The 24,575-nt window shown below is 40.5% G+C and overlaps 1 protein-coding gene across 1 annotated transcript in view; it reads left to right on the top strand.

The window, feature by feature from the left end:
* The window catches only part of rab6ba (RAB6B, member RAS oncogene family a), a 50,250-nt gene that overhangs the window by 2,906 nt on the left and 22,769 nt on the right, over positions 1-24,575 (top strand). Inside the window, exons 2-3 of the mRNA XM_081380618.1 lie at positions 18,735-18,788; positions 19,176-19,281. Of these exons, the coding sequence (XP_081236744.1) occupies positions 18,735-18,788; positions 19,176-19,281 (160 nt within the window). The remainder of the gene's footprint in view (positions 1-18,734; positions 18,789-19,175; positions 19,282-24,575) is intronic.

Genomic DNA, 24,575 nt, shown 5'->3' with positions numbered 1-24,575 from the left:
AAGTCAATTCAGTAGGTCCTTAATAGACATCTTGGATGCCATTTCTGCTTTGTGATGCGATTACTCGGATCATTGTTGCATGAATTAATTTAGTATTATTGTGTACAGTTTTCAGTGTTTCATAACAAAGAATCACTGTTCCTAATAATGCTGTCATTACCGTCACACCAAGGATTTTAGAGGACAATTGACTTTTCTCCAAGTCGTCAAGAGTATTTCAAGTAGTCCAAAGTGCCCTTCATTGAAAAATCACCCATGAGTCTATGGCATTCTGTCACAGTACTGTTCTGTCCAAATGTCTAAGACATCTGTATTAACATGGAATGTTTCCATTCCACTTATCTGCATGGTTTATAACCCATAAAACCTGAAGGACGTTGAAATGATGTGAAAGTGTTGTGTTTTTTCAGGCTGAAATGCTCTGTTGGCTTGTGTCTATTTAGATGTCTTTGTGTTTGAGCTGAGTCGCAGCTTTAGTGCACTACAGGTTCTACCTGTCACAATACTTCAACCGTCTGAGACATATGCATGATGAAAGCTCTCTGAAGTCTCTCTGGCCTTGATATAGCCTTTCTCTCTCTCTTATATCCTCTCCATTCTGTTGCACCACCAATTGTGGGCTCTGCATTTAAAGTTTAGTAGGACATAGAGTATTTTTTTTTTTACATTTCTATGCCAAAAGAAAACCTCTTCAGCAAACAAATATGGATTAATATTTGTTATTTATCCAATCTATTGTTAATGTTTTGTTATACATATGTGCTGTGTAAACAATTAAATAATTGACCCTTACAGTTTTCATCCACACTGACACTGTACCAATAGCTTAATATTGAAAGAAACACTGAATTTGGAGTTAAGCTCTAACCAGCCCCCTGATTTTCACTCTCACAATGTGTGTAACGATAATACGATGTTAGTGTCATACACCAAACTAAGCATGCTGCGCTGCTAGTGTCAAACTGTAATACGATTACATGAGTGCTTTGTGAACAGACTGTGTTGTGCTTTCTGACGAGATGATAGATTCTGGAATCTCAAATCCAGAGCGCTGTTTCACACCATGTGTTTGTTCTTACTAAACTGATTTGTGTTTACCCATTGTAAACAGATGTTTCTGTATAGACCTATTGTAAAGAGATATTATATCTGAGTTAATGACCTGATGCATTTTTTTTTTGTCAGAATCTATTCATTTGTTCAAATATAAATTAAGATAATAATGTAACAAAAAATTATGTAATAAACTGTAATTATTCACTACCTCGAATACACATCTTTTATGATAAGGATGAAGTCTTTTAAATTGTCAGATAATTTGATCTTTATAGAGCAACGCAAGTATAGTTCAAGCTGTAACATGTAATGTGGTGCAACTCCACAAAAGATTTTATACATTTATAATGTACAAAAAAATATTTTCTACCTTGAACAATAACTTTTTTGAAAATAATGATTAAGGAGTGCACGCTCACATTTTTGCTTGGTTACACCACATGACAGTTTAACTTTTACTTCTACACGGATCAATGTTTTTCCAAAACCAAATAAACACAACATTAATACAAAAGCCAATATACAGTAGTGTTGGAGGTTTCATGCCTATATATGCTTGGCCAATCTTCACTGATTTTACATTCCATCAGTATGAGCAGAGTGTGAAGGTTGAATTAGCAGAGCAATAGCACAGCTGTACATAAAATATTGCAATCCACACAACATAATGGGAGACATATAAGAGCTATAAAACAGCTGCCCAACTCACTGCTGAATTAAATGCGCACCTTGACTCTCCTGTTTCCACCAAAACTGTTGAGCTTCACAGTTCACAGTCCACAGTCAATATTCATGGTTGGGCTGCTATAGCCAAACCTTTGGTCTCTCGTGCCAATGCCAAATGTCGGTTTCATTGGTGCCAACAGTGTAAATCTTGGGCTGTGGACAATTTGAAACATGTATTGTTCTCTGAGTCCACCTTCACTGTCTTTCCCACATCCGTGGGAGTTACGATGTGGAGAAGCCCCAAAGAGTATTAACACCCGGACTGTTGCTTGCCCAGAGTGAAGCACAGGGGTGAATCAGTGATGTTTTGGGCTTCAGTATCATGGCATTCCCTACTGTGCTTGAAGGGCGCATCACTGCAAAGGACTACCAAACCATTCTGGAAGACCATGTACACCTAATGGTTCAATCATTGTACCCTGAAGGGAGTGCCATGTATCTGCATGATAATGCACAAATGCACACACTGATGAACATGAAAGTTGAGTTGAACATCTCCCATGGCCTGCACAGTCACCAGATCTAAATATGCTGTAGCCACTTTGGGGCAAGTCAGAAAATATTTTCCTCCACCAGCATCACATAGTGACCATAGTGACCACTGTTCTGGAAGATAAATATAGCTCAAAGCCCCACTATATTATATAAATCTAAATTATATTATATAAAGTCAAAAGTTTGGGGAAAGTAGGTTTTTTTAAGAAGTACTTTTATTCAGCAAGTATGCATTAAGTTGATCAAAAGTGACAGTAAAGGAATTTATAATGCTACAAAAGATTGCTATTTCAAATAAATGCTGTTCTTTTGAACTTTCTATTCATCAAAAAATCCTGGAAAAAATATCAGTTTCCACAAAAGTAACAGCACAACTGTATTCAACATGTAATATAATGAATATAATAAATGTTCCTTAAGCAGCAAAATCAGCATATTAGAATGATTTCGGAAGGACCATGTGGCACTGAAGACTGGAGTAACGACTGCTGAAAATTCAGCTTTGCATCACATTAATAAATTACGCATAAAAACACAAAATACATTACAATACATTAATATACATAAAAATACATACAAAACATAAATACATTACAATAGAAAACAATTATATCAAATTATAATAATATTTCACAATATTACTTTTTTCTGTATTGGTGATCACATAAATGCAGTCTTTGTGAGCATATAAGACTGCTTTCAATAACATTAAAAAATCTAACAGACCCCATACTTTTCTGTAGGTCATGCTATGTATTTTGAATAGCCTTCTTAGAAAATAAACCTTTTACTTTTAGTTGTTTCATCACATTAAACTGGGATAGGAGAAAATTCTTTACAATTGAGAAATGTCACACATCAACTTGAACTATTTTCATTGTCAAATCTATTCCTCAAACGCAGGAGGGATCACAGGCATTCAGTGAAGCTGAGATTCCAGAATCTTGTTTCAGACCAATGACTGTGGCCATGCTGTCATATTCATTGTTTAAGGAGGTTCATTGATGACAATTGAATCTGACTGAAACCAAACAGTTCCTTTTGTCATCTGCATATGAATAAAATATATTGCCTCATCAGTGTCACCTTTGAGAAGTAAAAGGCATCTTAATGAGCTGTTACTCTCTACGGTTACACCGGAGAGAGGAAGGGATACTAGCTCTTTTCTAATTTGCATATTCTTGAATAAGTTCAAATCAAGCTGATCCTCAACATTGAGACTGACCTTAAGATGTCTGGCAGTGGGCTTTCATGATAACATATGCCAGAAGAGCAGAGAGCATCACCCCCGACTCCTATCATCTGTCAGTCTTCTTCTCTATGCAAAATGAGAGAGACACATCTGCATATTTATGCCTTTCCACCTGATGTGGATTCATCGCTGTCTGAGTCGTTGTTAAATCAGCATTTGGAGAGAAATGTGAGCAGAAAATTACCATTTAGAACAAAAGCTCCTGTTTTTCCCTTTAGACCTCAGCTACCAGATACTCTATTTGGAAAATAAAAGTCATTCTTCCGAAATTGTTGCTTGCAATTTATGTTGATGATATATAAAACCATCAAAGAATCATAACAAAATAGCCCAGAGGAAAATTGCTTTGCTCAGAGGTTGCTCTGTCGTATATCAGTTATGTGTTCTCAGTTATATTCATGTATCCGCTCTTCTCCTAGAATTTCTTATAAAGAAATTAAACAATTGTTGGGTTATTCATTTAGCCAGGTTCCCTCCTATTCCCAAGTCCTGTCTCCTCTGCTGGTCCCAACCAGCTCCAAGTCTCTTGCGTCTCCGCTGGCCCCACCAGATCCAAGAGTTTCCAGCGTCTCCTCTGGCCCCACCAGATCCAAGAGTTTCCAGCGTCTCCGCTGGCCCCACCAGATCCAAGAGTTTCCTGCGTCTCCACTGGCCCCACCAGATCCAAGAGTTTCCTGCGTCTCCGCTGGCCCCACCAGATCCAAGAGTTTCCTGCGTCTCCCCTGGCCCCACCAGATCCAAGAGTTTCCAGCCTCTCCGCTGGCCCCACCAGATCCAAGAGTTTCCTGCGTCTCCACTGGCCCCACCAGATCCAAGAGTTTCCAGCGTCTCCGCTGGCCCCACCAGATCCAAGAGTTTCCTGCGTCTCCCCTGGCCCCACCAGATCCAAGAGTTTCCAGCATCTCCGCTGGCCCCACCAGATCCAAGAGTTTCCTGCATCTCCGCTGGCCCCACCAGATCCAAGAGTTTCCTGCGTCTCCGCTGGCCCCACCAGATCCAAGAGTTTCCTGCGTCTCCGCTGGCCCCACCAGATCCAAGAGTTTCCTGCGTCTCCCCTGGCCCCACCAGATCCAAGAGTTTCCTGCGTCTCCACTGGCCCCACCAGATCCAAGAGTTTCCAGCATCTCCGCTGGCCCCACCAGATCCAAGAGTTTCCTGCATCTCCGCTGGCCCCACCAGATCCAAGAGTTTCCTGCGTCTCCGCTGGCCCCACCAGATCCAAGAGTTTCCTGCGTCTCCGCTGGCCCCACCAGATCCAAGAGTTTCCAGCGTCTCCGCTGGCCCCACCAGATCCAAGAGTTTCCAGCGTCTCCGCTGGCCCCACCAGATCCAAGAGTTTCCTGCGTCTCCACTGGCCCCACCAGATCCAAGAGTTTCCGGCGTCTCCACTGGCCCCACCAGATCCAAGAGTTTCCTGCGTCTCCGCTGGGCCCACCAGATCCAAGAGTTTCCTGCGTCTCCGCTGGCCCCACCAGATCCAAGAGTTTCCTGCGTCTCCGCTGGCCCCACCAGATCCAAGAGTTTCCTGCGTCTCTGCTGGCCCCACCAGATCCAAGAGTTTCCAGCGTCTCCGCTGGCCCCACCAGATCCAAGAGTTTCCAGCGTCTCCGCTGGCCCCACCAGATCCAAGAGTTTCCTGCGTCTCCACTGGCCCCACCAGATCCAAGAGTTTCCGGCGTCTCCACTGGCCCCACCAGATCCAAGAGTTTCCTGCGTCTCCGCTGGGCCCACCAGATCCAAGAGTTTCCTGCGTCTCCGCTGGCCCCACCAGATCCAAGAGTTTCCTGCGTCTCCGCTGGCCCCACCAGATCCAAGAGTTTCCTGCGTCTCCGCTGGCCCCACCAGATCCAAGAGTTTCCTGCATCTCCGCTGGCCCCACCAGATCCAAGAGTTTCCTGCGTCTCCGCTGGCCCCACCAGATCCAAGAGTTTCCTGCGTCTCCGCTGGCCCCACCAGATCCAAGAGTTTCCAGCGTCTCCGCTGGCCCCACCAGATCCAAGAGTTTCCAGCGTCTCCGCTGGCCCCACCAGATCCAAGAGTTTCCTGCGTCTCCACTGGCCCCACCAGATCCAAGAGTTTCCGGTGTCTCCACTGGCCCCACCAGATCCAAGAGTTTCCTGCGTCTCCGCTGGGCCCACCAGATCCAAAAGTTTCCTGCGTCTCAGATGGGCCCGCCCAGAGATTCCTGCATCTCAGATGGTCCCACCCAGCGTCCCACTCCCCCACCTCCACTGGCTCGCGTTAACTCCTCAGCTCCTCCTTCAGTGGCACCATACAATGGTTTGGATCTGCCTTGGGCCTCTCAGTCCCCAGCTCCGCCTTGGTGTGATGATCCCCCAGCTCGGGCTCTGGCCTCAGAGCCCCGGACTCCATCTCCGCCCTCCGACCCATCGGTTCCACCTTGGCTCCATGCATCCTCATCTCCATCGTGGACCATCATCCTACTGGCTCTGCCGGGCTCCCTCGTCCCTCTGGCTCTGCCTTGGTTTGATGTCCCCCTAGTCTCGCCATGCGATTCCAGGCCCCTGGCTACACCTCAGTCCTCAATCCCTTCAGCTCAGCCGTGTGCATTCGTCCTGGCTGGGCTTTGGATCCTCCTCCTGTCTCCGCCCTGGCTCCTCCCACCTTCTTCTCCCCCATGGTTTCTCCTGCCGTCATCTCCTCCTGTTACTCTTTGCAAAACCCCTTGTCCTCCTCCAAAGCCCCCTCCTTCCCTCCACTGTTGGATATTCAGTTACGTTGCCAGGACGCGCCTTCCGGGAGGGGGAGACTACTGTTACGTTTATGTTCTGTTTTGGCTTAGTTTTGTGCTGCTAGTTCCTGTTTTTTATAACCTTATAGTTTTTTACACAGCGGGGTTAGTTGTAGCACAGTGTTACAACTAAGCCGCCAAGTGTGTAACGATAATGAAATGAAAACAGGGGACCCACACAAATTTTGGTTTGAGTATTTATTTATATATTTATTCTGCCACATTTAACTTTGTTGGACTTTCACAAACAATGATGGAATTTAAATTTAAAAAAGTATGATTTTTTTCACATTTGTTTACTATGCATTGATCACTTGTTTATTTATTAAGAATGTTTTTCATGCAATAAACCCTTTAAAATTGGATCTTAAGCTCGTTTTTATTATTATTACTGTTATTATTATTAATAATAATAATTTTGCATGCAGCTGCCACACACAAATATAATTCAATTTCAATTACAATATTTGATGATTTTATTTATTTATTTATTGCAAAACTGTAGCCCTTTCCTATATCTCTATCCATGATATTGATCCATAATAGGATGATTGGATGAGGGATGGATGTATGTATGTATGTATATCTATCTATACAGTTGCACAAACAATATAAAACTATACAGATAAAATAGTACTGAAGTATGTGTGTTACACACAAGTGTTACAACTAACCCCTCTGTCTGTTACAATTAACCCCGCATATGGGGTAAGCTGTAACATTTGCACTTCTGTCACTTTCAGTGCAACTGTACGAAAATGCTAGGTCCTAGAAAAAAAACTTTAAGTGTTCATTTGTAGCAGAGATGTGTATGTTGTTTGTGTAAAAAAAAAGATTAATCTAACTTAATTATTTTCTTAATAATTGAGCCAAAACCAAAATGTGTTAGGTTGTGCCCAACAAAATGTAAACAACTCAACAAAACCATATTTTCGGCCATCTCCTTACGTTCCACCTGCCAACTTTTGGTAAATATGACTTTGCTTGGTCATGAGTAAAATTCCAGAAACATTTTATTGTAGAACTCATTGCTGCAGATGGGGGAAAAGTCTATTTTTTGCCCCTTTAAAACTAATAGCTGTTGAAATTATTATATATATATATATTGAGAGAGAGAGAGAGAGAGAGAGAGAGAGAGAGAGAGAGAGAGAGAGAGAGAGAGAGAGAGAGAGAGAGAGAGAGAGAGAGAGAGAGAGAGAGAGAGAGAGAGAGAGAGAGAGAGAGAGAGAGAGAGAGAGAGAGAGAGAGAGAGAGAGAGAGAGAGAGAGAGGAGAAGCACAGCAGGAGGTTTCAGTTCTTTTTTCTTTAGTAGGGCCTGTGAGACTTTTCATCAGAAAGGGCTGAACAGTCAGCTGTATTAAACACACACTACATGTTTCACTGGGGCTTTAAGTCATCCAGAAAATTCCAGAATGACACATTCTGCCCTGGTTCTAGCATAGTTTTTCTTTCCAACTTTATCTTATAATTGATTTGAGTACAAAAAAAAAAGTGTGGGCAAGAAACAGAGCAACAAATTTAGAAGAGAATTAAGCAAATGAAAAGGAAGAGCATTGACTGCCTGTCAAAAATTAGCTTGACTTGCTGAGTTTGTAGTTGTTTTGCTATGATGGCGGTTTGTGTAACGTGGAGTGTTTCAGAAACAAGGAAGAGGAGGATCCAAGTGCATTATGGCAGTTTATTAACTAAATAACAAAAACGTCCAGGCAACAGGGGACAGGCAAAAACCAGAAACATCCACTAAGGACAACACCAGACAAAGAACATGAGAAACACTTGGGTATCTACACACTCAAGATTGGCGAACAAGACACACCTGGGAACAATCATGAACTAATCAACAAGAAAAGCTACAAAAGGACTACAAAACATGGCACAGAACAGGAAATAACAAAAGTCCACACATCATGACAGAGGTGTGGATTCCAGACACTCCAAATAAAAAATAAAAAAAAAAGTCCAGGAGGGTGGTGGAGCAGAGGTGGAATGGGAAAGGGATGGAGGGCCGGATCCATGGAGAGGAAGTGGGCCTGGAGACTGCGGCAGGACGGGACGAGACTCTGGTGTGGCGGGTACAGTGTGACTGTCATGTTCCTCCTCCACGACACCCACAGTAAAAGCAGAGCCGCTTACCCGAAGGGCATAATCCAGGAACTCACTCAGTGACACTCGAGGACCATCATGGATGAGTTTGGGTTGTAACTGGTTGAATCCATAGCAAAAGAAATCAAAGCCAAGTCCAGGAGGTCAGTATGTTTGCAATGTTCAAAAAGTCTTGGATGTGGTCCTCGAGTGAGTGAGTCCCTTGGCGTAGTCGGACCAGGGTGACTGCTGGATTCATCTGTGGTCAGGTGGTCTGGTGTTCTGTAACGTGGAGTGTTTCAGAAACAAGGAAGAGGAGGATCCAAGTGCAGTATGGCAGTTTATGACACAAAAACATCCAGGGGACAGGCAAAAACCAGAGTAAATCCAAACACAGGGTAAAACAAAACATCCACTAAGGACAACACCAGACAAAGAACATGAGAAACACTTGGGTATAAATACACTCAAGGGGAGATTGGTGAACAAGACACACCTGGGAACAATCATGAACTAATAAACAAGAAAAACTACAAATGACTACAAAACATGGCACAGAACAGGAAATAACATTAAAGTCCACACAAGACAAGGGGAACATGCATTGGCTGCATATGTGAGATTTGGACATGCTACTAGGGTCCATTGAGAGAACTCTGCTGTCCTGCCTGACTGAGTTGCCACTCAACACGGTGCACTGGAGTGTGACTGTTTTCTGCTCAGCACAACCAGGGAGCAGACAAGACACAGAATCTTCATTTCAAAATCTAGTGAGCTGCTTCTGTAGACAGCATCATAGGCACACTCTTGACATGAAGGCTATTCCAAAAATTAAGCACCTCCTAATATACCTTTTGTTTTTTGTCCAAATTCTAAGGTGGCATTAAATATATCTTCTAAAAATAATGCAGTCCTATCATGCATTGCGATTGGCTTGTTTCAAATAACAATTAGAGACTATTTTAGCCAAAATTTGTGTGTTATCTATATTTGTTTTTAGTTCTTCTCATGTCACTTTCATGTGAGAGGAGCTATCATTATGACAAATGGAGTTCCAGCTTATGTGTCACATTCCAAATCTGCCATTGAGATTCCATTTCAGTTAGAATGCTTAGTAACCAGCTGTCGAGGCAGTTGCCGACGAGGCAGCACACTAGGGCTGAGTTTAACTCCACTTTTAAGACGCAAATTTCACTAAGTACTTCCTCTTGGGGTAATCCCCACCACCATTTTTAAGTGCGTTAAACTTCGTCAAGTGGACAAGGGAAGTTTATTTGGACAGACCCTCGACCCCTCGATTTGGACAGAGAGAGCGAGTCTACTCAACATGTACATTTCAGGCAGATCCACAGACCACAATGCATGCACAATACATTTTTTTTTTTACTTAAATGCAGCCTAGGTTTTGGAACAGAGTGAGAGAATTAAATGACAAAATGCTTTGTTAATGTTTATTCACCCAAGTATTAAAGCATATTGAAGCACAAAGCAGTTTCTCCTAATGGATTTATTTTAGCAGCACCATAATTTGTCATAACTTCATTCCCAACAAAAACAAATCTATTTGTCTATTTATTTATTTATTTATTTATTTATTTATTTATTTTTTGTTAGGTAAAATACAGTTTATTCAAATTAAACTCTGCTGTTAAGGTTTCTCTTTAGCTGCACATTGTCATATAAAGTTAGCCATTTCAGTCTCGCAAACCTTACAAATTACAAATAATACTGTATCAGTTCTCAGACTGAAATGGATTTAACTGAAAGTTATTATTTTTGAGTGAGTCAAATGTACTTTCAAACATCCCTTTAACTGAATTAGTGAGTCATTAAGCTAATTCAAACTGATAAATTTCTTTTTGTCAGATTCATTCAAAAGAATAAATTCAGTTCAGTCATTCTTTAGTGAATTGGACTACACAGATTACACTGTTTGCATGCTATTATTGACAAATTCAATAACTTAATGAAAAAATGATCGCTTTTCAATAGCAGTGCAGGAAATCCTACAAAAAATTTAATAATTTGCCAAATACTAAATTCAGACACTTTTGCTAGTGATTAAAGCACCATATGTAACATTCTATTGCTTTTCAATTCATTGTAACTGTGCGAAACAACCACGCAGGGCATTGTGGAACTGACAGCAGATTGGAGAAAGTGTTGAGAGCAGTCAAGAGCATCTAAAAGTTGAGAAATGCAAATGTCTGGTAGAAACATTGTGTGGCAGCCAGTCGTTGTGAGGTGCGGATGCGTCTGTCATGAGCATTTCAAAATATGCCAATAGTGCTGGAGTTTCTGTTGATTTAGTGTGCAAATCATATTGTTTACATATTAATATATTTCAATCAGATTTCAAATGCAGGTTAAATGCTTTATCTTTGTGTCTAGACTGTTAACAAAAGTGTATTAAATGTACTCTTTATCTTTACTTTGGACATTCGTCGAAAAAAGCTAGCCTCTTTCCAAATGTATGTGTATAAAGGTTGATTCCCTTTCGAGGGAACAACACAGTGTCAATTTTTGTGCCTTTGTCCTTGTCTATTTATTGTTTGTTTGTCCCGTAGGAACAAAATAATAATATTATCATGGCGACAAAGCAGTTTAAGTACTCTGTTCCCCCTTGCTCTTGTTGTCTTACTGGTCGGTATACACGTGATATTTATGTTATATGCTTGTGCTACGTATCTGATTGCATTTTGAGGAAAGTGGTCAGGCTCATTTCCCTCGTGGGAATGCCAATGCGGTGCAGCGGCTCAGATCATAGGGGTCGCAAATGGAGCTCGCAGAGGAGCTTGAGACTGGCCTGCCCCTTTCTCTGCGGGCTCTAGCACATTCACTCGAGATCCGGAAGCACACTCCATGGCTTCTTCCGCCCCGAGTGAGGGCCCGATGTTGCCGTTATATAGCTCTGAGTAGGTCTCTCCCTGCATAAGAGGAGCTAGTGGAGGTTGTGACTCGTGCTATGGCCAAGTTGAACATAGATTGGCTGTTCAAGAAGCAGAAAGTTCCAAGACAAGCAAGCTAGACAAACGTTTCCTTAGTAAATCACAGCCTTTGCGTCAGGGCCTGCTATTCTTTCCGAAACTAAACACTGAGGAATTGAGGTCCTGGAATATGCCGTTTTCCACTAAGCGTATGTGGCAGCGTGTTAGGCTGGGACGTATGGCCATCTTGTAGGCATACCAGGCTGACCTGCTAAGAGACCTGGCAATGGTGAGGGGGCAGGGCCTGACACTGTGAAAGAGTTATGTCTGGCCACAGATTTGTCTCTCCATATCACCAAGGAGACAGCCCGCACCATCGACTGCTCCATGACGGATCTGACGACTGTTATACTCCCGAGAAAGGCTTTGGGAAAGAGGTTCTTCTGATGCCAGTTTGTTCAGGCCTTTGAGGGGAGACCCCTCCGAGGGGAAGTGGTCTACACCATCACAAAGTGTGCCCACCTCTCTGTGGTGCCCTCAGAAAATCGGTCTACTACCCCTGGCACCCTCGGGAGCAGCGGTTCCAGTGAGACCATTGCTCAGTGTCTAAACCTAAACCCATTATGGCACTGGGAGGCTTGCCCCCTCCGAGGAGGGTAACAGAAAAGAGCGCTCAGTTGTTCCCTGCCGGTCATCCATTTCAGGGCACCAACACACTACTCAGAGAGCACTAGAGGTCAGTCTCAAGGGGCTGATTCCCTTAGTAGAATTTTTGTCAGCATGGAAGCTTCTGTCAAATGTTTCTCAATGGGTTTAGATAGGGATTATAGAGATAGGGAACAGAATTTGATTATTGTCCACCTCGATTCAAGGATCCAGTACTATGCTACTGGAGTTGATTTGGAAGGAGTTTGGGCAGGTGGAAGTGGACTTCTGGAAATGGCATCCTCTGTCTGCTCTGGTTCTCCACTAGGGCTGGATGCCTTGCGTCTGTATGCATTTCCCCCGATTTCTCTGGTCCTGGGAGTTCTAGAGAGGATTCACCAGGATGGGGTTCGTCTGCTGCTAGTAAACCCGTTCTGGCCGGCCTGAGTTTGTTTCTCGGATGTTCTGTCTCTCCTGGATGGCTCCCCTTGGGAGATTCCATTTAGGAGGGACCTTCTGTCGCAAGCATCCCCGGCTAGAGAAGTGGAACTGTGGATCTGGCCCCTGAGGGGGACCAACTCGTGAACTCTAGAATCCTAAACTCTAGAGCTCCCTCCACAAGGAAACGTTATGCCCTGAAGGGGAGAGTCTTCACTTAGTTGGCTCTGTGCTGGAGTTCCTTCACAATATTTTTTCTTTCTTTCTTTTCTATCCCCATCCACGCTTAAGGTCTAATTGGTGCCATGGCTGCTTACTATGCACCGTACTATGGTTCTTTGTGGAGACACCATCTTGTAACTCGTTTCTTTTGTGGCACTCTGAGGTTAAGGCCTGCTACGCATGTGAGAGTCCTATATATGTGTACTATTATTCACATATATTTTTATGTATTTTAGATTTATTACAAAAATGTGTTATAATGAGAGAATAGAGCTGCATTTTCTAAGTTCTGGGTGGCAGTTTAGAGCTTGAGTTGCCATGACAACCATGGCGCGTCTTCATCTGACAACACAGAGGACCGCTTGACTAACAGCAAACTCTTGTCTCTCTCACTCTTATTGAAAAAGACGCATTCTCATATGTTGAGTTGGCCTCCAGGGCGAGGTCTGCAACACGTATAAAATGCATTCTGAGATTTACATTATGGTTGACTTCAGTTGATTTTGCTGTTGCAGGCAAGATTTATTCAGTAGCATCTGTTTTTTCTGCATTGAAGTTGTCTTCAGTAAATAGATAAACAAGCCCAGATGCTTCTGAATAAATCTTACCTGACATTCTATGATGACCTGGATCACTAAAAACCATCACAGACATCTTGTCTGTGTTGCCAAGAAAATGATTAGTGTAGCCTTGAGAGTCCTGTCACATGTTAAAGGAAATAAATGTAGCTGTATAATGTAAACACGTTAAAGCCTTCCTGATATTGACCAGATGTCATAGCATTAGCCCACGCGATCGCTTAACATGTCTCAGATTATTCACCAAGCCGATTGAATGACGTCATACTGTACCTTCATGTCCCGCATTGAGCTGTTACATTCCAATCAATATGCCTTAATGAAATGCTGTGGAACACTGCATGTCATTTGTCTTCAGGGTACAGTGGTATCGATGCCAAATGGAAAACTCGCCAAGGTCTAAAACAATGGATAAGTACCAGCTTAATCATAGGACAGGATTTGATTCTGTTGAATTTGACAAATGTTCATCTATACAGGTCAGCATTCCATTCTTCGTAATATGATTTGGATTGTGTGACTGTACAATCACAGACAGGCACTTTGTAAGCAGCGAAGCTCCCAGCATGCTTTGAGTCTGCTCACCTGGGGCATGTTGCATTCTTAAAATGTATGCTTTGATTAAATGCAAATAGAAAGATAAACAGATAAACAGGATCCGGCCTGACATTCACTCAAGGTGGTGCTTTGTGAAGCAGATTAGTGTGGCTAATTTCTCTTCTGGTGGAGTTTCAATTGGCGGTCGATTCTAATCAAACTCGTGCCATCCTCCCTTGGGGCACCACTACTGGTGCACTGTGTCTAAAGGGCATGTTCTGTCTGCTGTGCGAGATCGGCTTTGATGCTTGCTTTTTTGATAGTGTTTTTACATTCATATGTTCATTATAGTCTAATATTCTCAATGGGCATAATTTAGGTCACAGACTGTATGTCAGTATTGTCTGAACAGTGTATCGGAAGCATAAATGAAGACTCGTAATTAGCTGCGTCCTCATTTGGTACCTAAAGCAACAACTTTTGTTTGTGTGTCTGTCACAGTTTTATTTGCCAGTTCCACTTTATTTATAGGGATTTTAGTAGCTACAGGAATTAAATTTTTTCTTTTCTTATCAGAACACCTTTTTTCTTGAGGCTTTTGGGAAGCTGTGTTGGAAGCCACGCTCTGTGTTTTAAAACTGATGTGTGTGAAGCTTAATAATTAAAATGTTTATGAATAATTCATTCTGGATCTCTTTGTGCGAGCACTCCTCTAGCTGTGCAAGTTTCTATATTTAACATCGGCGTCACTTTTCCTCTCTCTTTCTCGCCTTCTTTCCTTGAAAAGCTCAACACCTTTGGGTTTTCATCTTGACACTGTTTAACACAGGAGGTTTCTTTTTATTTTTGTCACAGAAACCCCTTTTTATATATATCCTTTAAAGTCTGCACTAAGCACAAACCAGAATTTTGTTCTTATAGAAATGAATATAGTTCCATAGTTTCAACACAGAAGAAGATATTCTTTTATTTTGTCACACAGAAGGAAGAAAGTCAGGTTTGGAAAGACATTAGCGGCCCTATCTTGCACCCAGCGCAATTGAATTGTACACCGACACATGTATCATTCCTATTTTGCACCTTTATTTTGGACTTTCTCTCCACAGACGCACGCCGGTAAACTAGGGAATGAACATGCACTCCCGGGGGCGGTGCAGCGAAAAGAGGAGGCGTGTTCCGGCGCAAACGTTCCCTGATGCTATTTTGCAGGTTTAGAAAACAATTCCACCACTGACCAGGAAAAACCTAGTCTAAAGTCAGTGGTGCGTTGCGCATGTTATTCATATGCTATTGTAAGGGCGCATGCTTGGCCATAATCAATGTAGCGTGTGCACAACAATCTACACAGAAGCAGCAGTTTTCATTTTTGCAAATCATACATTATTACAAGGAAAAATATTAACACACGAGGGAAATCATTGTTGTGTCCATGAAGATGTGAAAAAATAGGCATAAATCTAGCTTACACATTTACCCAAATTTTTATACGCCTGTTTAACCAAAGCTAATTTGGGTGGGTTTCTCCCATCCCCATACAATGTCACTTCTCTGTCTTTTACGGCCCTGACGAGAACGTCGGTCTCCTCGGATGTGAACCGCTCCTGGCGTGCGCCTGACAAATCCACCGTTATAATAGCAATCCGCCATGGAACAAGCGCGCCTGCTCTTAAAGGGAATGTGAGATGTCGCTCTGATTGGTTTATTTCACGTTACGCCCAAACCACACCTATGAATAATGAAGCTACTTCAGACCAACCCATTTTAGATTGCGTCGGGCGCAAGAGTCATTTATCCCGCCGGTATAATAGCAACAGCGCCCGAGATCCGCCCACAAAGTTACTTGCGTTTCGCGCTTGATACTTGCGTTTCAAATCATTAAGGTCTTAATGGTAATAATAAAGAGTGCATATAATAAGAGTAAGTGAGTTCTCAGTTCATTTATTGGGGTACGAGTGAGTAAAGATGACTTGCAGTTTAGTAAGTATATCTAATGTTTATTCAGTAATCACTCTGACATATGCAATAAATGATTAATTACTTAGAGTATGATTCAGACCGATAAACTGTGAATTTGTAACTCTTTACCTAAAAGAACCAGCTCATAAAAGTCATTGGAAAATGAATCAGACTCTAATGAAGAGCAACAGCAAGTACAGTTGTTTTTTATTTTATTTTGCAGCACTTTTCATCACTTATTACTGTCACATTCTGTCTGTTTAGTTTAATTTTCATGTACTTTTAGTTTGTTTCTCTTCAGTTACCTGTTCCCTCTGTTCCATTCCCTTTCGCTCTTCATTTGTTTACATTGTTATTGAATAATTAGTTGTCACCTGTTCATTATTGAATTCATTCATCCTGTCTATTTAAGTCCTTCAGTTCATTCAGTTCTTGGTTGTGCTTAGCACGCTGTTGCGTTGTGTTTGAACCCTTTTGGGTCTCTGTTTGTCTTTATTAAATAAACCTCGCTGCTATTTGGAACTACCCTGCCTATCTTCAACATCTTTGGAAGTAAAGCATTACAATTACATTTGATTCGGACTGAAAGCTCACAATTTGAGTAAAATAGGTGAGGGAGGAGCAGGTTTGCACAAAACACAACAAAGAAACAGAGTAACAGTCCACTGACAATCCACCTTTTAGTCTCACACATGGTCAGATAAACATGCACAAACAAATGAATTTGTGTTTTGTATGAAACCTTGTCAATTATTGGTCCAGCTGATATGAATGAGCCTTAGTCAGCCATATCGGCCATATCATAAAAAATGGTGTTATGATGCAAAACTGCTGCTTTCTGTAGGTGAATTAAAATATGCACAGCTGAGTGATTGGTTTCATGCTATCCATCATGTTTGCCTTTAGGGGCTTGTTGCATTGTGGGCATATGAATGTCCTTTGGAAACTGAAATATAATAAAAATAACAACTCAGCCAAGCAAATCAGGAGTAACAGGTTTCATTGGTTTTATAATTATTAATATCATCAAGTAAATTAATAACTGGAATTAATTAATCAGTTAATAATTAATAACAAATTATTGGACTACTGTACAGTATATCCAACCTTACCCAGATATAAACACTCACGTTAGCATATCTCAACTGCTTGATTGTTTATCATAGAAAAATTATAGGTTACTTGTTGAAATCACCTTCACCAAGATATTAATATACAATAAACATCAACATCATGGTTTTCTGTAAAGCTGCATTGAAAATTTGTGTTGTGAAAAGTGCTATACAACTAAATTTGACTTGACTAATAAATTATATCTAATCTATAATCAATTTAAACTGAATCTTTGAAAGTGTGCCAGAGACAGGTCATTACATAAGCTTCTTTCTAAAGGCTGACTATCTTTCCGATCTGCTCTTTTGTGCTAGAAAATTTACACTATCACAGACAAACTGAATCACACATAAAAAGGCCAATCCTCTGTACTACAGATGTCCATGATGTGTTCCTCAGATCCCACTGATCTGTGGACCTATATTGATCCATCAACTTCTGCTACAACTGAGAAGACCAGGGTCTCCTGGAGAAAAGCGCACACAAAATTCATACGAAAAAGTTGTATGTAATTTGCTACGTACACATCTGGAATGATAAATAACAAACTTATTAGTGCACATACCATTATGCAAATGTTCTCACAAGCGTACATACAATTGCTATAGTTGGCATTTGGCATCTGAAGTGAATTGAACAAATGGTTTTAAAAACATGTTTTATGTTGAATTCAACAGTTACACTCAAAAGGCAATTTTCAGCATTAGCTGGTTTTACAAACGTAATCGACACAATTGACTGCACTCCTATTGCAATAAAAGCACCAGTGGAGAATGAATTTGCTTTCAACATCAGAAGGCACTTTCTTGCCATCAGTGTTTAAGTAATTTCAACATTGCAGTTGTGAGGTGACCTGAGCCAATGCATCATTTTATCTTACAATATTGTTGGCAACCCATATACATTTCAATTATGTGTGATAGTTGGACGAGGATATCTAGTAAAATAACAAATATTCTATTAAAACAAATATTCTAACAGTATTCAGGAAATTGCTGGGTCTGTTGTTGTGGGATTTATTTTTATTTATTTTTAATTTCTCACCCTGATGTTGTTCAGAACATGTACGATTTGTCTGCTACTCAAATTAAGTTATTTAGAAGAATTATTCAAATGCTTCATTACAGGGGCTGTCGAGTGCCAAAAGGACAGAATTCCATAACAAATACCATCAATGTAATTAATTGGAAATGAGTGAATTTAAATAAGTGAAATGAGTGAATTTAGGCAAAAAGAAACTTAATGTACAGAATGAAAAAAATGGATATTCAGTTTGAGGTTTGCTTAACAATAGTGTTGTTATTAATGTTTTATAAAGATTACCTTTAAGAGAGCATTAGATTATGACAAAAGTAATATAAATGTACAAATAATGAAAATGAACACTGTAATTTGACTGTAAATTAAAATATTACTGTAAATATCCAATATTAGCCAATATTCATCCAGTATAGACCAACAGCGATAGGCCTACATAAAATAATGGTTAAAATTGGCAAATAAACAATATGGTACTGATTTATTGCCCGTCCCTAATTTTTATGTGAGGAACAGATATAAATGTAATCTGTTATTAACTAGTTCCTCATCAGATAATTGTTTTTTTGTTTGTTTTTTATTATCATTATTATTTATTTTTTAATATATGTATGTTGTTTTCTTAATTGATGGTCAGGATTCACACTCTGACAGTGTAAATATGTGTAATATATCATAAAGAGAGGCAGGTCCCAGAACAGAGTTATCATGTACAGTATAGCAGTTATTACCCTCATCAAACTGACAGGCAGAACGTAGCGGCTGTCTGTTCTAATCTAAACCACATTTTCGGATTCTCAGGATGATATCAAGAACGCATTTATGTTTGCCATGCACAGAAACAGCCGTATTTCCACTCAATTTCAGCATCTGATTTCATTTTGTTCTTACATGATGTTTTTCTTCTGTCATAACAGGCGACAATTGGAATCGACTTCCTGTCAAAAACCATGTATTTGGAGGACAGAACGGTAAGCAGTCTACTATGTTCTAACGCAGCAGTAAATCAAATGCACTAGTGTTCTGTCTATTCAGCGTCAAATGAGAAAAGTTTTAATAACACCATATTGAATCTCAAAAAGCTTTTTTTTATTATACCAGTTGGGTTGCTGACAGTTTCAGCATATAGCTGGAAGCTCATGTATTAAGAAAATGGATTGTATCGTCTAGAGATTTCTGTGAGTTTATAACCCAGAAATGATTTCATGACCTTCAACGGGGCAGTTTGGTATGGTTTTATGAGGTCATATCGATCCACCTTCTTGCTTGGCTCTGCGTATGTTTATGTAATTGTGTGTATATGTGTGTTTGAGAGGCAAAATAATTTGACTGTTCAGTTGGGGATCTCTGACTTGCAGGTTCGGTTGCAGTTGTGGGACACTGCAGGCCAGGAACGTTTTAGGAGCCTTATCCCGAGCTATATAAGAGACTCCACTGTAGCTGTGGTGGTGTATGACATCACAAGTGAGTGTAACACACACACACACACACACACACAATTCAGTGATCAAACCTTCTTTAGCTATAATATATTTCCAAGAGGATTTTTTTTTAAAGCAGTTAATATGATTACATCTGTCCGATTTGCCATTTTGAGATGTGATCAATGACATGCATTTTCTATCAGGAAAGTATGTGTTACAGGTCTGTCTTTAACACTATCACCAGATAGATTCATCCCCGAAGATGTAAGAAGCAGCTGTTGGTCATTTTTCACAATAAAAATATGACAGTTTTATCTATCCATAAGCCCCAGTGTGACTTCTAGAGCCAGAGTTAGCGGTGCACACGACTGTATTGATATGACCAGAAAATATAAACCCTGATTTTATAGGTAAAGCAGTCAGTTTCACCTTGAAGCAGAAGCAAGTTCACTGATGTCAGGCTGCACATGAGCAGGCATAAATGCCATAATAAAACCATAAGAACCTCTACCCAGCTGCCATCGTAGTTGAAAAGTTTTGGTATATATTAATTTATGGTGCACAATAGCTAGAATATGTTTATTGTATTTTAAAATGAGGAGAAATTACATATAAATTTAATCAATAAATAAACACACACACACACACACACACACACACACACACACACACACACGTTTACTTAGCTGCCTTAGTAGGTTTTTTATACTGTACAAACTGTATATTCTATCCCCTTACACTAACCCTACCCCTAAACCTACCTATCACACAAAATGATGACGTTCCTAAAGGGAGGTTTTTGGAGATTTTGTCAGGTTTTGGTCACTTCTGGGTATAAATTTGTCCCCAAAATATAGTTAAGTAGGTACACACACACACACACACACACACACACACACAAAGTTGTGCCAGTCTTTTTTCCTCTATGGGCTAATAAGTTATTATTATTTGAAGTGCCCCTATTACGCTTTTTCAGCAATTTTTCATATTGCCTTTCATGTAGTGTAATAGCTGTTTGTGAATGTAAAAGGTCTGCAAAGTTTCAAAGAGCAAAGTGCACGATAAATGGAGTTATTCTCTCTCAAGAGAAAGAACCAATTCTGATCTGAACTGCCAAAACGAGTCGTCAGTAATTCCAGTCTTACTTCCGTTACCTCATACGTAACAATGTAACAAATTTGCATAATGCCAACCTATAGTCTTCATTGGCTGACACCAAGCGATCGCCCCCCGGTGGCTGGTCTCAGGATAGGTCATAAACCCCGCCCTCCCCATGAAGTCTAATGGACGCGATGGAAACTAAACAATTAAATTACACTTCAAATAATTTCTTTCCGAAGGTGTTTTCTGACATTTTAGGTAGTTTTTATCACGCTGATGTAAGTTTAAGAGTTCGTTTTTTTAAATAAGTTTGGTCTTTGTTAGTTATTAAAAACGAGAATGTGATTTCATGATTGACAGCTGTGATTGACAGCTTCACTAAACTAATTAGTCACTGACGCACCAACGGACATTTTGGGGGATTTTCGGGAGGAGATTGGAGCTTCAGCTTTAATTTCTATATGTTCATAACTGTTTATTTCACATTGTATTGTTCTGCAATCAACGGTTTCTGTGAGAGTGAGGGTGGGACTTTGATATCGTGGCTCCACTTCCGGCTCACTACTGCTCAGTATCAGGTCCCAAATCTACCCAAGATGTCACCGCCATATCAGGACTTTGTCGGCTTCACTTTTCACCGATGGAAGAGAGTGAAGGGGCATCGTCCATCTTTTTTTACAATTGGCTGACATGAACAACGTCTACTTTGACCCACCCTCAAACACTGTAGCTGGTTCGACAAGATGCTTTTTTCTGCACTGCAAAAGCAAATTCTCTCTGTATACACATTCGAAGGATGAAGATGTGAAGAGTCAGTGGTTAAAATTACCACACCGATACAACAGCAGTATAACCTTTTGTTGTATTCCCGTAATTTACTGACAATAGCTTCTCAAATCTCGGCGAGGTCAACGCAGATGGAACAGTGGCCATTTTATTTAAACCAACTTGCACTTAATCACAACCTATAAGTATGATTGATTATTGATGTGTATATTTTAAATAGAGTGTTCAAAATATGTAGTTTTGTGTTTTATAATGTGTAACGTTAGGTCTCCGGCTAACTCACGTTGTCTTTTGGAAAGGCGGGGCTTAGAGAGATTGAATCTTCGAACGAGTCGTTTTCAGACTCTTTGAGAAATATGGTGATGTAAACACTTGACGCTCATGATGTGCAATGTACATTATAAATCAAAGTGTTTTTTTGACCTTTGATGCATTTAAACCAAGCGGCAACATTCTGATCTGAAAAATGAAGCCTACCCGGAAGTGCGAAAAACTGCAATACATCGAAAATCCGCTAGGGGAAGGTCCCAAAAGGGAGCAAATGTCCATAGCCCCCATGTTAAAATGTCCGTTTTCAGAGCATAAATTCATGTCTTTACAGGTTGGTCCCATGGACTTTTATTGTATTTTTCGATAGGTTCCGAGTGCCTGACAACGGCGAGGGTAGTGATTTTTTTTCTAACTCGTTAGTTTAGATCGTATTTAGATATAAAATATATGACAATAAGGGCGTGGTTAACTTTGATTGACAGCTTGATTGACAGCTGAAAGGCAGCGCCACGGAGAATGACAACATAAGAAGCGCCATTTTTTAATACAGTTGACATATAATACTACTGTTTCTGTATCATGAAATGTAGTTTTAAGAGTTTTTCAGGCGAGAATGTAGTTGTTTAAAGCTCAAATCTGTGGTTTATTTAAAGATTTATGAAAATTTTATCCAGTTGATCCAGCGATGACCGGGTGCTCGGCGAGATGTACCCCGCCTGGAACGGTCTTTCATCGGCTTGACGTTCTGAGGCTTCTGTAGTGGTTAAACATGAGATATAATTCGTCTTGTGTATATCTAATGGGCGATTTTTGGTCTCGTGAATCTATATTTTTTTCCCTGGGCAATCGTTTTGGCTGAGGGGAAGTTTCATAACTTTATAAGCTATTTAACTTTACCAATGTATGGTTAAACTCGCGCTGACTTTGTATGTTTGATTGAATTGTTTGCTTTATTTGTATAGCTTCTTATACCTTTTACTTATACTTTTATAATGGCTAACATTGATAAAACTGAAATTTAACAAAAAGAGACTGGGTTGAGTTTTGTCATTTTAATACAACGAAGATGATATGTAATGTTGTTTACTGCAAAATCTGTTGTTTAGTACAAATGCACATATTGCCTGGACCATAAAATGTTTAATATTTTTATATTATATTTAAAATGAAAAGAGGCAGATTTGTGTTATATTTTGTTTTGTTTTTCATAAATAGGCAAACGTTATGTGCAGTTGAATATAATCAATATGCGTTGCCTGAACCACATTTGTGGCTATAATGTTTAAGATTTCTTTAAATGAAAACGAAAAGAGTTAGTATGGTGTTTTATAACATATTTCGTTGCCATAGACTGTAAAAAAATAGTTCATTGCCTGAAATATAACCGGAGTAGCAGAGTGAGCTGAGTGACGCGCGCTGCGTTAGAAGGTGGGCGGGGTTAGCATTTCCCAAGATTTTCCAAGATGGCGCCGCCCATACCCCCCATAAATGGCTTCAAACCAAGCGTGCCGCACAAGCCCTGAAAAGTGAAGCCAAAACGTCTCGATCGCCCCCCGGTGACTGGTCCTAGTATAGGTCATAAGCCCCGCCTCCCCATGTTATTCAACGGGACGCGAGACCAACTAAACAATTAAATTACACTTCAAATATCTTTTTTCCAAAGGTGGTTTCTTTCATTTGCTGTCGTTTTTATCACGCTGATGTAAGTTCTAGTATCTGTTTCCAAAATAAGTTGGTTTTTAGTTAGTTACGTGATGCGGTGTTGTAACGTCATGATTGACAGCTGTGATTGACAGGTTCTCCGAGCGGAGTAGTCACTGAAGCACCAACGGACATTTTTTTCGGGATCTTCGGAGGACTGAGGAGATTGTATTTACTTTATTTTAACAAACCTCTTGTCGTACTGCAATCAATTTTTTAAAAAAGTGTGCAGAATGCACTTTCCCTGCGAGAGTGAGGGTGGAGCTCTGGTGGAGCGTTGATTTCGCGGCTTTACTTCCTGCTCACTACTGCGCAGGTCTGGTCCCGAAATCGCTACTGCGCAGACTCAAGTTCCAGTTCTCGCCAATGGAAGAGAGCGAAGGGGCGTCGTCCATCTTTTTTTACAGTCTATGCTTCAAACCAAGCGTGCCGCACAAGCCCTGAAAAGTGAAGCCAAAACGTCTCGATCGCCCCCCGGTGACTGATCCTAGTATAGGTCATAAGCCCCGCCTCCCTGTGTTATTCAACGGGACGTGAGACCAACTAAACAATTAAATTACACTTCAAATATCTTTTTTCCAAATGCGGTTTCTTTCATTTGCTGTCGTTTTTATCACGCTGATGTAAGTTCAAGTGTCTGTTTCAAAAATAAGTTGTTTTTTAGTTAGTTACGTGATGCGGTGGTGTAACGTCATGATTGACAGCTGTGATTGACAGGTTCTCTGAGCAAAGTAGTCACTGAAGCACCAACGGACATTTTTTTCGGGATCTTCGGAGGACTGAGGAGATTGTATTTAATTTATTTTAACAAGCCTCTTGTCGTACTGCAATCAATTTTTAAAAAAGTGTGCAGAATCCACTCTCACTGAGTGTATTCTGCGAGAGTGAGGGCGGAGCGCTGATTTCGCGGCCTTACTTCCTGCTCGCTACTGCGCAGGTCTGGTCCCGAGATCGCTACTGCGCAGACTCAAGTTCCAATATGTCAGCGCCATATCGGGACGCTGGCGGCTTCAGTTCTCATCAATGGAAGAGAGCGAAGGGACGTCGTCCATCTTTTTTTACAGTCTATGCTTCAAACCCGTTCTTCAGAAAGTCTATGGGTGACGTCACAGACGCTTTGTCCATATTTTTTACAGTCTATGATTTAAACCTGATGTAGGAGACCTCTAAAACAAAATTAGGAATTAAAAAAAAATTAAACATGGCTAATATTGGATATTTACAGTAACTTTGCATGTTCATTTTCGTTATTTGTATATTTATATTAACTTTTGTCATCATCTAATGCTCACTTAAAGTTAATCTTTAAAAAACATTTATAACATAACACTTTAAAAGACGTGGTAAAGCATAGGATATATTTAAGGAATTGAAAAAACGAAAACAGCATTAGTTGTGGTAATTCTTTTTAACGCATTAAACAGAAAATATCAATCGCAACCTAGATTATTTCACTGTTTTCCCTACTTACCACTC

Source organism: Scardinius erythrophthalmus (genome assembly GCF_964197995.2).
Source record: "Scardinius erythrophthalmus genome assembly, chromosome: 12".
NCBI lineage: Eukaryota > Metazoa > Chordata > Actinopteri > Cypriniformes > Leuciscidae > Scardinius > Scardinius erythrophthalmus.
This window is presented reverse-complemented; position numbering and strand designations above follow the sequence as displayed.